General features: G+C 39.4%; 1 protein-coding gene across 1 annotated transcript in view; it reads left to right on the top strand.

The window, feature by feature from the left end:
* Positions 1–1,146: 1,146 nt before the first annotated feature.
* ST7L (suppression of tumorigenicity 7 like) overlaps positions 1,147–17,822 on the top strand; it is a 39,858-nt gene continuing 23,182 nt past the window's right edge. Inside the window, exons 1-10 of the mRNA XM_024204553.3 lie at positions 1,147–1,454; positions 4,470–4,552; positions 6,271–6,433; positions 7,122–7,176; positions 7,956–8,071; positions 11,265–11,343; positions 12,496–12,650; positions 13,410–13,507; positions 14,833–14,947; positions 16,687–16,759. Coding sequence (XP_024060321.1) covers positions 1,388–1,454; positions 4,470–4,552; positions 6,271–6,433; positions 7,122–7,176; positions 7,956–8,071; positions 11,265–11,343; positions 12,496–12,650; positions 13,410–13,507; positions 14,833–14,947; positions 16,687–16,759 — 1,004 coding nt within the window. The 5' untranslated portion in view covers positions 1,147–1,387. The remainder of the gene's footprint in view (positions 1,455–4,469; positions 4,553–6,270; positions 6,434–7,121; positions 7,177–7,955; positions 8,072–11,264; positions 11,344–12,495; positions 12,651–13,409; positions 13,508–14,832; positions 14,948–16,686; positions 16,760–17,822) is intronic.

Raw genomic sequence — 17,822 nt, 5'->3', positions numbered from 1 at the left:
TTGTAGCATTTACAAAACTGTCATACTCACACAGTAAACAAACAGGGTGGGTGGGGAAGAAATATTCTTTTCTTCTAATCTTGTCAAAATCTAGAAATAATTGGCATTTGTTCTTTGTTTTGTTGGTGTTCATTATAAATAAACCAGCTACAGCAGACTGTCAAGTGCAGCCCAGAAAAATGGAGCAGGAAGATACCCTTGCTTTTCTGGATAGTCCTATCACTAAAGCACAGGATAGACCATCAGTTCTTCAGGGTTTTAGGTCTGGTTGTTAATTACATGTGGACACTACTGGAAACAAAAACACTGCTAGTTTCATGTGCTCTATATGTTGGCTTGGGCATGATACTTTCGAGGACACCAGCCCTTCTGTTTAAAAATGTCTTACCCGTTATTAGGGCCCTACCAAATTTACCCTCCATTTTGGTCAATTTCACAGTCATAGGATTTTTAAATCGTAAATTTCATGATTTCCGCTATTTAATTCTGAAATTTCACAGTGTTGTAATTGTAGGGGTCCTGACCCAAAAAGGAGTGTGTGTGTGTGGGGGGGAGGTCACAAGGTTATTGTAGGGAGGGTTGTGCCACCCTTACTTCTGCACTGCTGCTGGTGGGGCGCTGCCTTCAGAGCTGGGCGCCCGGCCAACAGCCACCACTCTCCGGCCACTGAAGGCAGCGCTGCCACTTGCAGCAGTGCAGAAGCAAGGGTGGCAATACCACAACCTCCCTAAAATAACTTTGCAACCCCCCCTGCAGCTCCCTTTTGGGTCAGGAACCCCAGTTTGAGAAATGCTGGTCTACTCCATGAAATCTGTATAGTATAGGGTAAAGGCACATAAAAGACCAGATTTCACGGTCTGTGACTCGTTTTTCATGTCCATGAATTTGGTAGGGGCCTACCCATTATTGTTTCAAGTAACATTTAACATGTCCAGAATTGAAAGAGTCTAGAAGAAACAATGCTTTTCCTCTTGTTTTCTAGTGTGTTTACTTTGTGCATTTGGCAGCTTTTTGTGTACAGTTTTCTTTGTGTGGATCTTTCATACATCAGCATGGAAGATTTTTTTTTTAAGGTTGGAATATGTGACTATAAAATGACAATTTTCAGGGAGACTCAGGCAAGTGGAGGAATTGTAACTGCTTTCACAATTTTCCCCCCCTTCAGATGAAAGCATTTCAAGTTGATGTCCAAACTGGGTGAAATTGACGCAGTCTGAGTTTCATTTCAGCCCATAGGGCTCTGGACAGCATCTTACAGAGGATGCTGCAATTAGCAGTGGAGATAAAGGAGAATGCTCTCTTGTCTTCCAGGAGCCAGGGGAAAATGGGAAAAGGCTTCACTCTTCAGTTTTATTAGTTAATTATTAGCCAGAGGCTGATACCAAAGATGGAACCTCCTGAGCGTATGAGCACTTGGAAAGAAGCTCCGCATGCTCTCCAGCTGCTGGAATGGGGTTGGTGTCCTAACACCTCTTGTTGGGTGTGGTACAAGCCTCATCTTTTTGTATTAGCTCCTTCCTAGACAATTGGTGTCTTATAAACATTTCAAGTGCTGTATAACACTTGTAAAATACTTGGAAATTCTTGGCTGGATTGAAGCTGTCTATTTACAAGATATTAATTATTACTGTCATCCTTAATTTTGGGAACAAACTCAACAAGCCTTGGCCATTCCCTGATGAGCCCCTTAATAAATTGCACAAGGCACAATTGGGACCCTTGCTAAGGAACAGATATTCATTTGATGAAGTCACTCACCCTTTTGTTAATATCTGCAGTCTCATAACATTAATCATTATGAATTATAGCTTTCTGGTACTAACTTCCAATTTCTGCCCTGCCTAACAAAAATTCCCAATTTCAGTTTCCAAAATTGTCCTCCGTGTGGTTTGTTCTTGGTTGAACTTGCAGTTAAGTTGTGTTCAGTGCTGTTTCAACTGCAGTTGTTGCATAAATCGTTTATTAACAGTGGGTAACTCTTGTTAGTGTAGACAAGGTTTTTGTGTCCCTCCACTGCAGACTGCTTTCTGGCTCTTTTTTGTGGCTATCAGACAAGACACATTTACCTTAACATAGATTTTGAAAATGTTCTAATACTTCGTACAATGCTTATGTAAAAAGCAGTTCAAGAAATAAAAGAAACCTCCCACTGCTATGGTTTCCTCTTGGCCTGAGGAGAGTTGGGTTGATGGTTTAATTGGCATGTTTATTTCCTATGAACTATGTCAATTAGAAGGATTTTACTGGGCCTTAGGTAATCATAGGCTATGGAATACTTGATAACATCTCAAGCTCAGTGCTTTGAAATTCACTTAACAAATCCTAGAGATGTTCAGGAATTAAAATTTCCTCTGCAGTTTGTCAATATTGTATGTTTTGTTTGATGCAACTGGAAATGTCCCTTCTCGCCATGGTTTTGAGTTATTTGGGAGATGGTGCATCACCATTTGGTAACAAAAATGTTCTTGTATTGGAATGGTGGCTGGTGACTGTTAGGTCATGTTCTTTGGTTGTTCCACAGTCAGTTTGAAGGTACTGGTTACCTTATATCCATCATTTCAGCTCAGTTTGGAATGTCACCTGTGGTTGGGCGTCCTCTGGAATAACTCAACACTACATCCCAGCTGGTCCCACAAAGGGGTTCTTTAGTCTGCTTTATTGCGTGTGGGCGAGAAGACTAGATGAAAATTGATGTTTTTCTTGAGTCTGTAAGATTCTCTGAGCTGTGGGAGTTTAACACAAATTTGGTCTAGTGTTCAAAGCGGTCCTTTTGTCACATTTCTGAGAACAATATGGTTTTCTAGATAAAGATCTAGAAATAGGTAAAGATTTGGTGAAACTGCAGTGGTCACAAGTATCATTTAAAAATTGAAGGGACACCATGACATTTATTTCTGAACTACATAGGCTACAGACTTGCTGTCATCAGATGTTTCTTTCTTCCATCCCTCCTTTACTGAGGGTCAGTGGTTGGTTAAATAGGTTTATGGTGTGAAAGTGGTGGGCCTGCTCCTTAAAATTAATTCTTCCAGAGAAGTCTGCAATTGATGATTGCCTCAGTTTTCTTTAGCCAACGGCTAGGTAGTCAGTATATTTAGTGTCTCTCTCCACAGCTGTAAAAGATGGATTATTTGTGCAAAAAAAGTGTTGATGGTATGCGCTCTGATTCTGGCTTGTGACTTTCCAGTGAAAGTTAAATATGTTCTTGCCTGCCCGCACTCCTCCCCCCCCCCCCTTTTAAATACACTGATGATCATATTGCTGCTTTTCTGTCTGATCTATTTAAAAATCCAGCAAATGAATTCTTCTCTCCCCAGGAGCATGTTTACTTAGGAATTAGCATTTCAACATTTTGGTGTGAAGTTGAATTCAGGATTCTGTTATAATTAGAGAAATTACACTGTTACTTAATAGCATCCTCATCTAAAAGAGAGTTCATTTTCTGCTTGCAACCCTTGCTGTGATTCCAACATGATGCTTGTCACTCTTCCTGCATGTGTACTAGTTTCTTTTCAAAGATAAAACTGGATGTTTCTTGTGTCTGTTTTTCCATTTAGCTGTTGGCCACTGTTTAAATTAGATTTTCAGGTTTTATCAGAAATCCATTTTCAACCTGCAGTATTAAACTCAGCATATCCTCAGCCTGCAGAGATATTGGACATTGGAAACAGAGGCTATCTCTGTTATGTAATACTCCAGTTGGTGGTGCTATATGATTCTAGTTTTCTCTGTTACTGCTTCCCAGCAGTAGATTAGTAGAACAATGCAGACCAAACATGCCTTTCTTACCTGGACATGTGAGATTCACTCAGGGTGGTAACATTAGGAGGTTTCTTCTGTTCTGTAAATAGCAAGGAATGGAAGTCTGTGTAAATCTACACAGTACAATGTATTTGAACATAATAACTTTTGATGCACTCTTTGTTTTGCTGTGCCTTTTTTAATATCTGGGAAATAGCAGCACCTATTTATTGTTGATTGATTATTGATTCTGTGTGGCTAAGGTAGTTTAGGATAGAACATATGCGCCTTTTTAAAACAGAACTTCTGATCAGTTTACTTGCTAAGACTTAATAGAAACTTGTATCAAAATAATATAGCTCACTGTTAAATTAAAATAAAGCATATGGTCTGTCAAAATTACTTATTCATTCAATAACCATGCAACTGTTAAGATCCTTTGGTGTAACAAGAGCATTACAATTTAAATGTCTTTTCAAAGGATTTGTATAGAGTCGTTCTGATTGCAAAGACTAGCCGTGTTTGATACAGTATCTTCTTTTAAGTCTCATCTTTCTGCTTGCTGTACTCTTCCATCTGTGAAATTACCAAGGCCCTTGCAAAACCTAAGCAATTTTGTTATGTGTGTGTGTAGCGTGCTGTATATGGTTGTTTATGTTGCTTTCAAACATATTGTTTGGAATTTTCTAGTTCTGCCTATTGACTGTGCTGTTCTTCCCTCTTAACAGTGACTGTGTTCTTAAGCACTTTGACTCCAAAATTCTACGTTGCACTTACAGGGACTTCATCTCTTATATCTGGACTGATATTTGTAAGTAGATTCCTCTTCTCACTAGAGCTTTTGCATGTCTCTTGTTAAAGTGAGGATGCAAGAAACCCTCCTGTTCTCTGACCAGTCTCTAGGTGGTGTCCTTATACTGTACAAGAAACTAAGACTCCTCAGTAGTTTCTGATACACAGGACTCTATCCATTGTTACCTGAAGAGGGCATAGGTATGATTCCCACAACAACCTTAACTCTGAATTTCCTGAATCCTGTGCTAATTGAATCTCAACCTTCAATATTGCATATAATTTCCTGTGTTTTAAAGAGGAAAAATTCAGTCCCTTTCCCAATGGATAGTTTGCATCACAAAGCCACTGCCACAACTGGCATTCTCTCATTGGCAGTCTCAGCAGCCAGACCATGAAGACTGACCACCTCTCTCACCGTTGGAAGCAGTCCCTTCAAGTCATGGGTGAGGTACTGGTGGTGTGCGCAGAGAAGCTTGCACTGCTGCAACATTGCACATGTTCTTTGGACAAATTGATTGCCTTGGAGGATGAAAGCCGTTCTAGATGTTTCACCAGCACTAAGTTCACTAAAAAGTTACATCTAAAGAGAGACTGGTGGGGGAGAGGGTTTGGGCTATAAAAGAAATTATTCTTGCTGAACTCTGATAGGTCTTTAGCCATCTGAGATTTCAGGCTCTGATCCTGCAGTCAGATCGGTGTGGGCAGATCTGGTTGCAGGATAAGGGCCTTTTGGAACATTCTTTCACTGTCAGATATCACACACAGTTACCAAACTATGCTGAAGCTGTGTTTAACAGACATTTTGTGTGGCTAAAGTTAAAAGAAAAATCTTTTTTTATGTGAAGAAAGCAATTTGTTTACCATAGCTGCAGGAAAAATGTGGATTGTGAGTACTGAATGGGGGATTTGGGAAGAGCTGTTTAAGAAGGAAATGGATGATGATGTTTGCCCTAGTCATTTTACATAGTTAAGATACAGAAAAATCCCCGCTTTAAAGAAAAAAGTGGATTTTTTGTTGACATTTAAAATGGATGAGTTATTGCAACATTTCACAATAGGAATGCCGTGTATTTGAATGTGACTTATCTCTTCATGCTGATGGAAATACCCAGTTGAATTGGTCTAGGGTGGTCCTCTACTGTAACTCCTGGAGATCATGATATATAAATGCCTCATAAGGCCTACAGGAGGAAAGAAGAAAAAAAAAAACACTCTTGAGCTTAAACATCTCATAAATGAACTAAATGACTTCCCTCCCTGGACTGTCACATGCTATCAACAAAGCATATTGCAGGTGATACAAAATGAGCAAAAAAGGTGAATTTGGAAGAATGAAACCCAAAGCCAGGCCCAGTCATGTAGTCCTTACTTCCAGGGGAAAGTCCCCTTGACTATGTGCTAAAGTAAGGGCTGCAGGATCCAGACAGCTTATTTGTTAAAATTGCTTCAGAAGTTAGCATACTTTTGTGGATGTTAATCCATTATTTGGCTAAAATCTGATAAATTTCTTAATGTTTTTTCTTCCCACATTGTGTGGGGAGACCCATGTCTCTCTGGTTTAGTGGAAGGAGATACAAAAATTAACAATATTTTATATAGATAAATAGTGTCTGTAATCAGTTGCAAAGGGATGTCCACATGGCTCACATTTTTGTTTCATGTCTGTTGTGAATACTGGTAAGTTGTTGTCTAGTGAAACATTTGGGTGCAATTTTTCTCTTGTTCCCACTGCAGATATTCGAATGGTGGTACTTCCAAAAATATGGCACCTCTTTCATTGAGCAGGTGTCTGTGAGCCATTTGAGGCCACTCATTGGAGGAGTAGAGAATAGTCCTTCGGTGCCAGGTTTTTCAGCCAACAACGGAGAAAACGAGACAAACAGGCAGAGTTTGTCAGGTAATTGCTTCTAACTTTTGGCTTTGCAGAGACATGTTAAGTGTCTCCCCTAAACCCAGAAAGATTTGTTCAAACTAGTTGGATTTCTGTCTTAGAACGGTCTTGGCGTCCCGTTAGGGCCTATAGTAACAATCAGAGAAAGATGGTCTCTCATTTGGGACCATCAGCACGAGAGAGTTGCAGAAGTAAAGCGAAATGATGATGATAATCAGTGAAGTAAAATCCGGAATTGCTTTGTGAATATCGTTGCATTTGTTAGAACTGCTGAAAGAAAGAACCTATGTGTATTGCCTAGTATGTTACATAATTATTAGAAATAAGAGTTTAAGTCAAGAGATTAATACACAGCTTGAATGGAAAAAATAGACTGAAACACACCACTGAATTGTCCCGGTAATACCAGGCTTTTTGCAGACACCAAAATTTTACAGTTTGCAGGCTCCAAAATTATACAGTTTGAGCATTGCTCTGGTTATTCTCGTGCAATGTTTAACCCTTCTTCCAAGTGCTTTTGTATGACAGGAATGCTGGAAAACTCTGGCTTTGCACAAGTCATGTCCAGCAGGAAGTGATCAGGGAATGAATTGAAGTTATGTGGATTTTACAGAAAGGACTGTAGCTGTGTAAAGACAAGGGATTAGTTTTGGAACTTTATTCAAACTTGAAGTAATGCTCTTTCATTTTGCAGAGTGCAAAGTATGGAGAAACCCTCTTAATCTTTTCAGAGGAGCAGAATATAGCAGGTATTAATTTCATTTTATTTTCAACGTAACAAGCAGCTGTGGAAATGAACTTAGAGCCTGCACACACCTTTTAACTTGTTGCCAGAGCTCTCATCCTTGCACTTCTTGGAAATAATGGTGAGATCCAAAGAGCATCATGGGTAATTGTTGGGATTTATACCAGTCCTACCCTTAAAAAATATCTGTCCAGAGCTCTAGGTGCCTTCATCCCATATTAGAAATACAAATATTCGTGCAAACAAAGTAAACTCTGTAGCTTCCCCAAAGCAAAGAAACAGCCGTTCCAGTGCTCATCACAACCCTCTTTCTCCAAAATTCTAAAATATCTGCAAATTCGAAAAGATCTGAGCTTTGCAGCATGCCCTGAAAGCTGACAGATTTGGGCTATTTCATTCCAAAGCTTGAGGAATGAGTTCCGAAGTAGAGTCTGTCATATAGTACGCCCTAGTGGAACCACACTCCCCTTTATAGAGTGGTGGTTTCAGCTCGAGCATTGTCGTTGTCCATAACTGTGACCCTGTTGCAAAGGCATAAAAGCATTTCTCAAACAGGCAGTTGCCAAGCCATTTTGGCTTTTAGGTTCAAAAATCATGCATTGCCTTTCACCAGGAAGCCCTCTGGCAACCTGTACAGAACATTGGTGTTGCAATCTTATGATTAGAAAATCCACATAACAAATGACCCTTCAGTGCTAACCTCAGTTTCTGAAGACATCAGACATCCCACTGTACCAGCTGTTACAACACATGTTTGGAGACTTTTCTTGTCTTTTGCTAAAGGTACACGTGGGTGACTGGGAAGGAACCGCTTACATACTACGACATGAATTTGTCTGCTCAGGATCATCAGACCTTTTTCACGTGTGACACAGACTTTCTTCGGCCTTCAGATACAGGTACTAGCTGTTTCTGCATGAAAACAAGGGTGTATGTGTGAAAGATGGAACAGTTGGAATATCTAAAGTATATTGGAAATATTCACCCTAAGGTGATCCCAACTACTGAGTGGAAACTTATAAAGTAATAACTGCATAATTCTGCAACGTAGGGAGTACAAAATATATGTTTAGTGATAGATACACTTCTGAGTTCTGTAGGGAGTGCAGTCTAGAGGTTTAAAGCGATTTCTAAACTCTGCCATTGACTCACTTTGTAACTCTGAGCAAGCTACTTCCCGTCTTGTGGCTCAGTTCACCCATCTGTAAATTGGGAATAATGCTAATGTAACTTACAGGAGTATGATGAGGCTTCATGTTTGCCTAAACACTCAGATCCTTGGATGAAAGACACACTAAACACAGTGTGTTGCGTATATGAAATAGTAAATTGTGAAAATGTTCCTGCTTTTGCAAAAGGTGCTTTAGACTCTACGACATGCTTAGTATCATAGTTTGGTCTCCTGAAAAATGGTCCCCTCAGCAGTATTCTGCCCTCAGTACTGTGGTTGGTCATTAGTTCAATACTGACTCAGAAAGAAGAGCGCCAACCCTGCTTCCTGCATCACCTAGATCAGTGGTTCTCAAACTTTTTTTCACAGACTACTTGAAAATTGCTGAGGGTCTCAGTGGACCACTTAATGATCTTTCCAAATGTTGTTTGTACCATTAGCTAACTATTGTAAAGCACTTTGGATAAAAGCACTATATTAAAAAACCTTAATAATAATTAACATTTTTTTGTTCTACAAATAAAAGCACACAACTCATATTTTAATATCAGTAACCTTACCTTTCTAATGCAATTGATGTGCCCTCTCTCCCCTGCCATGGCAGCACCCGAGCTGGGGCTGGGAAGTAGGGAGGTCTCTTCCCCGCCACAGCAGCCACAGAGCTGAGGCTGGGAAGGAAGGCTGTCTCTCCCCAGCAGCCGCAGCCCTGGAGCTGGGGAAAGTCACCTCTTTCTCTGGCCGCCACAGCCCTGCACATCCCAAATTCTCACTCCCCACCCCCTCTTCTCACTCCACTGCCCCCTCCCACCTACCCCCTATTCCCCCCAAGGCCACCACCTCACCTTACATTTGCATCTTCTCCAGGGTCCTGGCAGGCGTGGCTCCACTAATTAGGTGGGTGGCCCTTCATTCTCTCTTCTTCATTCTGCCCAGGCGTGCACCTTAGCAGGAACTATCCGTGAACCACCTGACTGGAGCTCACGGACCACTGTTTGAGAACCTCTGACCTAGATATTCCTTGGAGTTCTCCCATTGAACAGGCTGTGGCCAACCCTGCTTAGCTTGAGATCTGATGAGTTTTCAGCTCAAGATGGTTTGGCATCCAGAATACAGGACTAAACCTCTTGCCATATAATAGATCTATGGTTGCAACTTTGTTGGTATTTTAGTATAGATTACAGAATTACATTTGTTAAGGGATATGGTGAGAGACTCTTGTTTTTGTTTACTCCGTTGTTTGTAATACATTTCAGAAGTTTGAAAATAACATCTTTCCTTGTTTGTCTTCAATCAGTTTCTTATTAAACTAGCCCACAGGACTTTCCCTTTGATTACATTTACATCTTCATGGAGGTAAACAGTGATGCACAGTTTGGTGAAAAGGGAGATCTTGTGCTGTCTCTGCTCGCTGTGAGGTTCGCTGTTCATATAGAAAACCAGATATTTTAGGATGATGCATAAACTAGCTGTTACAGGGTTGTTGTTTTTTCTAATTATATATTTTTAAAACCTGGACTGTGTTCTCCACTAGTTTAATGTCTTTAAAGAAGTTCACAGTTGGGGCCATAACTAATGAACAGGCATGTCTCTTTAAGTGTGTTGTAATGTTACAACATTTTTGTACAGTTAGTATGCCCTACCTGGCTATTGTCAGATGAGGTGCTAACTCTTATCAATTTGTCAAGTTCAGGAAGTGTTAGCTGTCAGCTAGCTGGTGACATGTTTGATATGAGGAATGTATTTTTGTTGCACAAATGGAGTATATTGTCTCGTCTTTTAAGCCAAGACTAATATTTTGTTTCCAAAGGAAAACTCAAATATTTTCCACATTATTCTTACTGGACAGTTGCAGTTTTTGTTCCAAAAGAAACATGTATAGATTCTCCAGTTTTTCTTATCAAACTTGAGTGAGGCCAGATATTCCGTTCCATGAACCAACAGTTTTGGAGTCTTTTCAGAAATGTTGTTGGGTGTGAAGACTCTAATTCTGCCTAGGAAATGGTAGTGGTAAGAACATTGCCCTTCTTTTGGTTAAAGTGGGCTCTTAAATTTGGGTTCCATTTTTTATAATGGGGGCTGATATTGTCCAGAGATGTGCTGTGTTGAATTGGTTCTCTTCCCACTCCTCCTCTTGCTGTAATTCTTTTGCAGAAAATTATAATTCAGACAAACCTCCTAGATTCAAACATAGTTTAGATAAAGAGCATGTTCTGATCTATGTGTATTTTTAGCTGCTTCGTAGCACCTTTCAACAAGATGATAAACAGTAACAGTATATTTTGAATCGGCTGTAACATGTTATGCCACTCGAATTTGCTCTTGCTTTCAAACCCCAACTTTAAAAGGAATTGCTTAACCATTTATAATCTATTAAATAACAGCTTTAACACAACAAAACTGCACCAGAACAACAATAATTTGTTTTATCATGTCTTTCCTTAAAATAAAAATATTGTCAATAAAAAACAAAAATTAGGATTTCATGCAGGTCTGTGCCAGGGCCAGAGTCAATGCACGCAAAAAACAGTGTGCACCAATCGAGGAATTGTACACCAGTCTATATGTGCGCAGGAACTATGTGATTTGCATATCAAATGAGGTTTTAAATGAACAGTGAATAATCTCCTTGCAGATATTCCCATTTTAAGTGGAATTTGTAATCTAATCAGATGTGTCACAAGTGTCATCAGTTGGTGGTGGAAGAAACTTTCCTCAGAATTTAAATCTCCTTTTGCTGCGTGGGTCTGAGGGAAGAATAGAGTCAAGCTCAGAGTACAAATGATTGTTGGTCAAGTGAAACTGATGTATAAATTACCTAAGTGTTACTTCTTAAAAAGCTCTAGTTTTTGTGGATGGTTAACTATATATTTCATACATAAGCATTTCTATTCATGATCTGTTTTAAAACATTTTTCCCACAGTTATGCAGAAGGCATGGCGAGAGAGAAACCCTCAAGCCCGAATCAAAGCAGCATATCAAGCTTTAGAATTAAATAATGAGTAAGTTTGAAATTAACATAAACATAAATTTAAGTTCTGGCATAAAAAACAAAGTGCTTTACCCAGGACACAGTGTCACTTTTTGTTTGAATTTAGAATTAGCAAGAAGGAATGTCTTCAAATAGTGTGAAGGTTTTCCTGTATGCATCAATTAGAAATAAACATGTGGCTATCAGAGTACATTGCATCACTTAGCTCTGGTTTGATTAAAAGATAGCTTTTGGCCTACCTATCTTTTAATTTTAAAAAGAGAATGTTAGTTTGATTTGTGCCATTTCTGTCTGTGGGTCAGTAGAAATAACGTACAGAAGGAGAAAAACCTTATTTTGAGGTGAAACAAAGTAAATCTCCATATGGAGTCTTGTTATTGCAATGTCATTACTGACCCCCAATAATATTGTATGCAGTGTTGTTGTTGTAATCAGACTTATAGATTTCATGGCCACTAGGGACCATTTTCATCATTGTCACACTATCTTTTCATTGTTTTTGAGAAAATAATTTTTCTTGCTTCAACCAACTTATTTTTCCATTTGGAACATTTGCCTTAAGTTCTTAAAACTGTAAAGCAGGGGTCGGCAACCTTTCAGAAGTGCTGTGCTGAGTCTTCATTTATTCACTCTAATTTAAGGTTTCACGTGCCAGTAATACATTTTAATGTTTTTAGAAGGTCTCTTTCTAGAAGTCTATAATATATAACTAAACTATTGTCGTATGTAAAATTAATAAGGTTTCAAAATGTTTAAGAAGCTTCATTTAAAATTAAATTAAAATGCAGAGCCCCTCAGACCGGTGGCCAGGACCCGGGCAGTGTGAGTGCCACTGAAAATCAGCTCGCGTGCCGCCTTCGTCACCTGTGCCATAGGTTGCCTACCCCTGCTGTAAAGGCTTCTGTTTTCCTAGCACTTGTCACTTGACTGTAGTCCAGTGAATACTCTGCTAGGTACCATATATTTCACAGGGTGTTTGATAAGGATTCTTGCATGCTTAATTTTTATTAATTAGTAATGGGTTTTCATAAACTTTCAAGTACTACGTACAGGACAAAACCCATAGATACCTTTGATGCCATTACTTTCTTGTGCAAAAAATCCTTACAACTGACTTCCATCTGAGTAGTCTGTGGCTTTCTTTTTTTTGTTTCCATTACAGTTGTGCCACTGCCTATGTTCTCCTAGCTGAGGAAGAAGCAACAACTATTATAGATGCTGAGAAGTATTTTAAGCAGGCACTAAAAGCAGGCGAAACAGTTTACAGAAAATCTCAGCACTGCCATCCCCAAAACTCCCAACATGAAGCGCAGCTTAGTAAGCACCTTTGCACTGAATAGTTACAGATTTTTCTGTTTGAGCACAAAGGCAAAATGAAAGAAATATGATTGTTTTTAGGGTAGCAGTTGAAACACCAAACCCTGATAAGGAGCATCATTGTTAGTACTTATTCTGTAATTCCACTTTAGCATAATATGCTGTATGAGTTTTATATGGTCTGCATATGAGTAAATCTATAAAAAAGCAGATAGAGCTTGTAGTCATCACAGTAGCATATGTCACTCTGCCTTGTTGGGCCTGTGCATATACGTGGCAGTGTATCTTAATGTCTTGATATGATACTCTGGTGGTGGGGAATAATAGAAGGATTAGTAAGCGTTAATGGTGCAGTTCACCATTGGTCACTGATTTTATCCCACCCAACAGATGGAAAGAAACTCAAAAGTTCTTGCCATATGATGACTGGGAACCTAGCTGAAATGAATTGCTGGGTTTGGTCTTTTTCTTGGTGGACCACTGCCAGAATTTTGTCTGGGAAGCATAGGTGATTATTCCATACTCTTACTTCTCTCTGCTGCTGGTTAGGGAAAGGGTGTTGTGCATTCTTTCTTGGGGAATAATGTCATCTCATGCCATTTTAGGCACTCTATTAGAGAGATGTCCACAACACATCCCGCAATCCTTTTTTATTACTCCCTTTCTACAACTAAGCATATCTTAACATGAATCTTAACAAAATAAAGATTGAAAGTGAGTTTTTAGAATGGAGATTAATTGTTTTATATTTTTACTCAGGAAGAGACACCAATGTATTGGTTTACGTGAAAAGGAGACTAGCCATGTGTGCAAGAAAACTTGGAAGAATAAAAGAAGCAGTAAAAATTATGAGAGATGTAAGTCATTTTAAATAAAATGTAAACAACTTGTATAATTTGGACAATAGAGTTATTAGCTTAAAACCACAGTGGAGGTGATGGAACAATTAGGTTGTGACTGAGTTTCATAGTGAGATACGAATGTTTTCAACAAAATTTTAGTTTTTGATATCTGTCAAGTATATATGTACATAATATGGCTAATGTGTTTAGAGTTTTACCTTCCATTTCTCCTTATGTTTGGCTTGATGATTAACTTGTTAAAGTAGCTATACTCTATGCTTCGTACAATGGCACTCAGCGGCGGCTCCAAGCACGTGCCTGGGGCAGCAAGCCACGGGGGGCACCCTGCCGGTCCCTGCGAGGGCGGCAGTCAGGCAGCCTTCGGCGGCATGCCTGTGGGAGGTCCGCTGGTCCCGTGGATTCGGCGGCAATTCGGTGGCGGGTACGCCGAAGCCGCGGGACTGGTGGACCTCCCACAGGCAAGCCGCTGAAGGCTGCCTGCCTTCCGTGCTTGGGGCAGCAAAAAAGCTAGAGCTGTCCCTGATGGCACTTTATTTCTTTCACTTGTCCAAGGTGGATGCGACATTATTTTTACACAGGCATGTATTATGATCAAACCATCCACTTTGTGCAGCTAGCCAAGTCATGGGAGCACATTGTGTGAACACCTGGGAAACAAGTGTACTGAGCAGATAAATGTAGAGAAAATTGTGGTGGTCTCTTTGGTGGTGGGGAGCAGAGAGAGATGGGAAGAAGTAAAGGATGAAAAGGAACATCAGCCATTAAGGTCTTGAAACCATTGCATTGAATATTTATGTACTCTATTCTATCTGAATGCCTTGCTGAATTTATTGAACAATGCGATTAGATTTATCATCTGGTTTGGTTTAGCAGCTCAGAGCTGATAATTTATTAAGGATGTAAAACAGTGACCTAAACAACACTGGAAAATGAATACAATTCTGATATTGTATTTTGGAGCAATTTATGGATACTTGCTTTGGTTAACAGATTGAATATAAGTAAGTGTGTCTATTGCATTGGCAGGAAGAATTACAAGGCCTAAGATGGGTTATTTATCAACTTTTTTTTCTGGATTTCCACAGAAAAACTGGTTGAGGGCTTGATTTCTTTGGGCTTTTGTGACCTTGCATAATTTGAAGCATGAATACCAGACACATCTTATTTGGCTAAATTAGATTATTGTTGGTCTTATATTTTGGGTTATTGTGCCCAAACTACCATTTTAATAAATAAAGGCAAAGGGCTTTCTGTGTTTTCAAATCCCGCTTATGGTAAGTGTGAGTAAAATGGAGTTATTTCTCTTTTCTGATGTGCAGTTAATGAAAGAGTTTCCACTTCTTAGTATGTTGAATATTCACGAAAACCTTCTGGAGGCGCTGCTGGAATTACAGGCGTATGCTGATGTCCAGGCAGTTTTAGCGAAGTATGATGGTGAGTGACATTTGTCATGAAGCATAAAAACATTCATGTTTGCCATTCTGTATGTTAACATAGCGCATGTGACAGACATTCTTCAAACCTCAGCTTTAATCCGTGAACAAATATAACTGCTCTGTGTAGTGGGGGCAAAATGAGCTCCAGGAGCACTCTTTTTGTACCTCTCCTAGTTCCTTCATTGCTAATGGATTTTTTTCAGCCCTTCACAGTCAATGCGCTGCCCCCCTCACCAGAGTAGTCAATGCGAGTGAGCAGAAAAGCGGCAGTCTTCCCTACTGCCTGGCCTGCGTCTTTCATACCACTCTTGGATCCTGTTTGCCAGAAAGATCAGGACTCAAGCATTTGATCCCTTATGTTGCAGAGTTACTAGTCCTCCAGGCTGACCTGCTTCCAGTGTGCCATATGCTTAGATATTCTTCTGTGGAAGAGCCTAGCTATTTTGTGTGTGTCCCTAGAGTTATAACACATAAGTGTTTCCCAAAGCAATTTTTCTTCTGGTCGGGGACCAGAATGTTACACCCAAGTCACTGTCAGAACTGTCCCTTAAGTCAACTTCAGAGAGGAGGCCTATAGAAGCAATGTTTCTGTCAATCTTCCTTGCATCCAGGAGTCAGTGGTTTCCATAATGCCTCTATTCACTATTGCTTCAGGGAATAAGTGGCATGAGATTCTTGCCAAAATCTAATACCCAAGTGTGTGGCCAGTGTGCTGATATTACTCAACCCATGCTGTGCTGTGCGGGTATTTTTCATTAACACGGTAAAAAACATTTATGTGGTCATGAATTTTTTTCATGTTGACTTCAGAAAGTTTGACACTTATTTAATTTAGGGGGCACTGATTCCTTCTAAACATCTGGAACAGTTAGGATGAGCTTCAGAGGGCTGTTCAGAGAAACTTGCAAGAAATCCTTCCCATATGGTACTTGCCAGATGCTTGGCTGGCTTGTTACATGATGGACAAGCCTGAGAGAGGTTTTAAAAAACAGGAGGCGTTCAACTGGTACGCATAGACTAGTATTCAGGAATTTATTTAGAAACAGAATCTTGTATCTATTTTTACAATAACCTTGTACTGTAGAATTTTAACTCTCCTAAAGACAGTCAGGTCAAATTTGGAACCAAATTTAAGCTTTGTATAAATTTAGGTTTTACAGAAACTAAAACCAATAGATATTTTTCCATAGAACTAAAAATAATTAAATGGTAAGATATTTTAGTTAAATTCCCCTTTAGTGTTTGTAGTTCAATGTTGAAAGGTGCTAATGTATGAGAACTTGAAAATGAAATTTACTAGAAACTGACTAGTATATTTTTAAGTTAAGAAATGCAAAAAGTAAGTTGAAGGTTAAAAATTATTTATTTTAATACTGAGAGTGGTGTTTAACACAGCTGAAGGCGCTTTCTAAAAGTGTTTAACCCGATAATGTACTCTGTATAAATTCAGTTTTACAGCATCATATTTGATAACTATGCTCAGAAATGAGTGGTGAGGAACAATTCCTGACCCTGCAACTGGGACTGTAAAACCAGGGGATTTTTCTGAAAGAGGATTTTGGGGACTGGTGCAAGGCAGTTAAGGAATTGAAAGTTTCTAGTCATAACTGAAATGTTCCAGATGTTGAATTTACTGTATGGGCCATCCCAAATGCAAATCATTCAGCTCAGAGGAGACAGATTTAAAATGTTTGTCTTACTTTAGAATCGTAAAGTTAACTATTTATTGTACCGTAGATATCAGTCTTCCAAAATCAGCAGCAATATGTTACACAGCAGCACTGTTGAAGGCCAGAGCTGTTTCAGACAGGTAAGTGAACACAGAAACTACTGAAATCAGTGTATTATGCTAATCTTGGATTCTGGTGTAAAAAAATAGATCAATTATTAAAAACAAACAAAACCCTAAATCCCATATATAGCATTCACATCTCTGAAGACAGATTCTTTCTTTATTCATGAGCAAATGTTCAGCTTCTCTCTACTACTATTATTCTCCTGCTTTCTTTAAAGTATAAATTACAGGGGTTGGCAATCTTTCAGAAGTGGTGTGCCGAGTCTTCATTTATTCACTCTAATTTAAGGTTTCACGTGCCAGTAGTACATTTGAATGTTTTTAGATGGTTTCTTTCTACAGGTCTATAATATATAACTAAACTATTGTTGTATGTAAAGTAAACAAGGTTTTTAAAATGTTTAAGAAGCTTTATTTAAAATTAAATTAAAATGTAGAGTCCCCCGGACCTGTGGCCAGGACCTGGGCAGTGTGAGTGCCACTGAAAATCAGCTTGCGTGCCGCCTTCAGCACGCGTGCCGCAGGTTGCCTACCCCTGAATTACACCCTCAACTAGTCCATCCAAATATCTGATATCTTAGCTCTTCTGGATTTTAGATGGTTTGCTCTTCCTGAGCACGTGCTGAGATGGTGGAGGGTGTGTGGGGAAGATGGACGCTTGACCCTACATGGAGATTGTTTGGTGCTCCCCCTTCTCTGGTTGCTTGCTGACTGCATCCTCTGCTAATTTTAGCTTTGCCTCTTAGTGTATGTCATCATAAAATCTTGTAACACTAATTGAATGCTCAGCTTTAAGTCCAGTTTCCATCTGAAAACTCCAGATGGAAAAGTTTCTAGTATCTTAGTCGTCACTTCAACTTCTTGTGTTTGTTATGCTCCAGAGAAAATCCTTCCATAGTGCCACTTGGTTTCCAAAAGCTTAAGATGCCTTTGGCACATGAATAAGGATGGTAGTCAAGATACCTGAGTTAGTTACCTGTGGTGGTTAGCTGCATAAAGAGCAAAGCAGGGCTGAGCCAAAAGGCGTTTTCTGTTTCTCAAGAATCAGTCTTTCCCACAGTTTATGATGAGCTTCGAT

The sequence above is a fragment of the Terrapene carolina genome, unplaced genomic scaffold, assembly GCF_002925995.2.
Source record: "Terrapene carolina triunguis isolate 2854851 unplaced genomic scaffold, T_m_triunguis-2.0 Scaffold926, whole genome shotgun sequence".
NCBI classification, from domain to species: Eukaryota; Metazoa; Chordata; order Testudines; family Emydidae; genus Terrapene; species Terrapene triunguis.
Note: the sequence above shows the minus strand (reverse complement) of the source record. Positions and strands in the feature narration are given on the sequence as shown.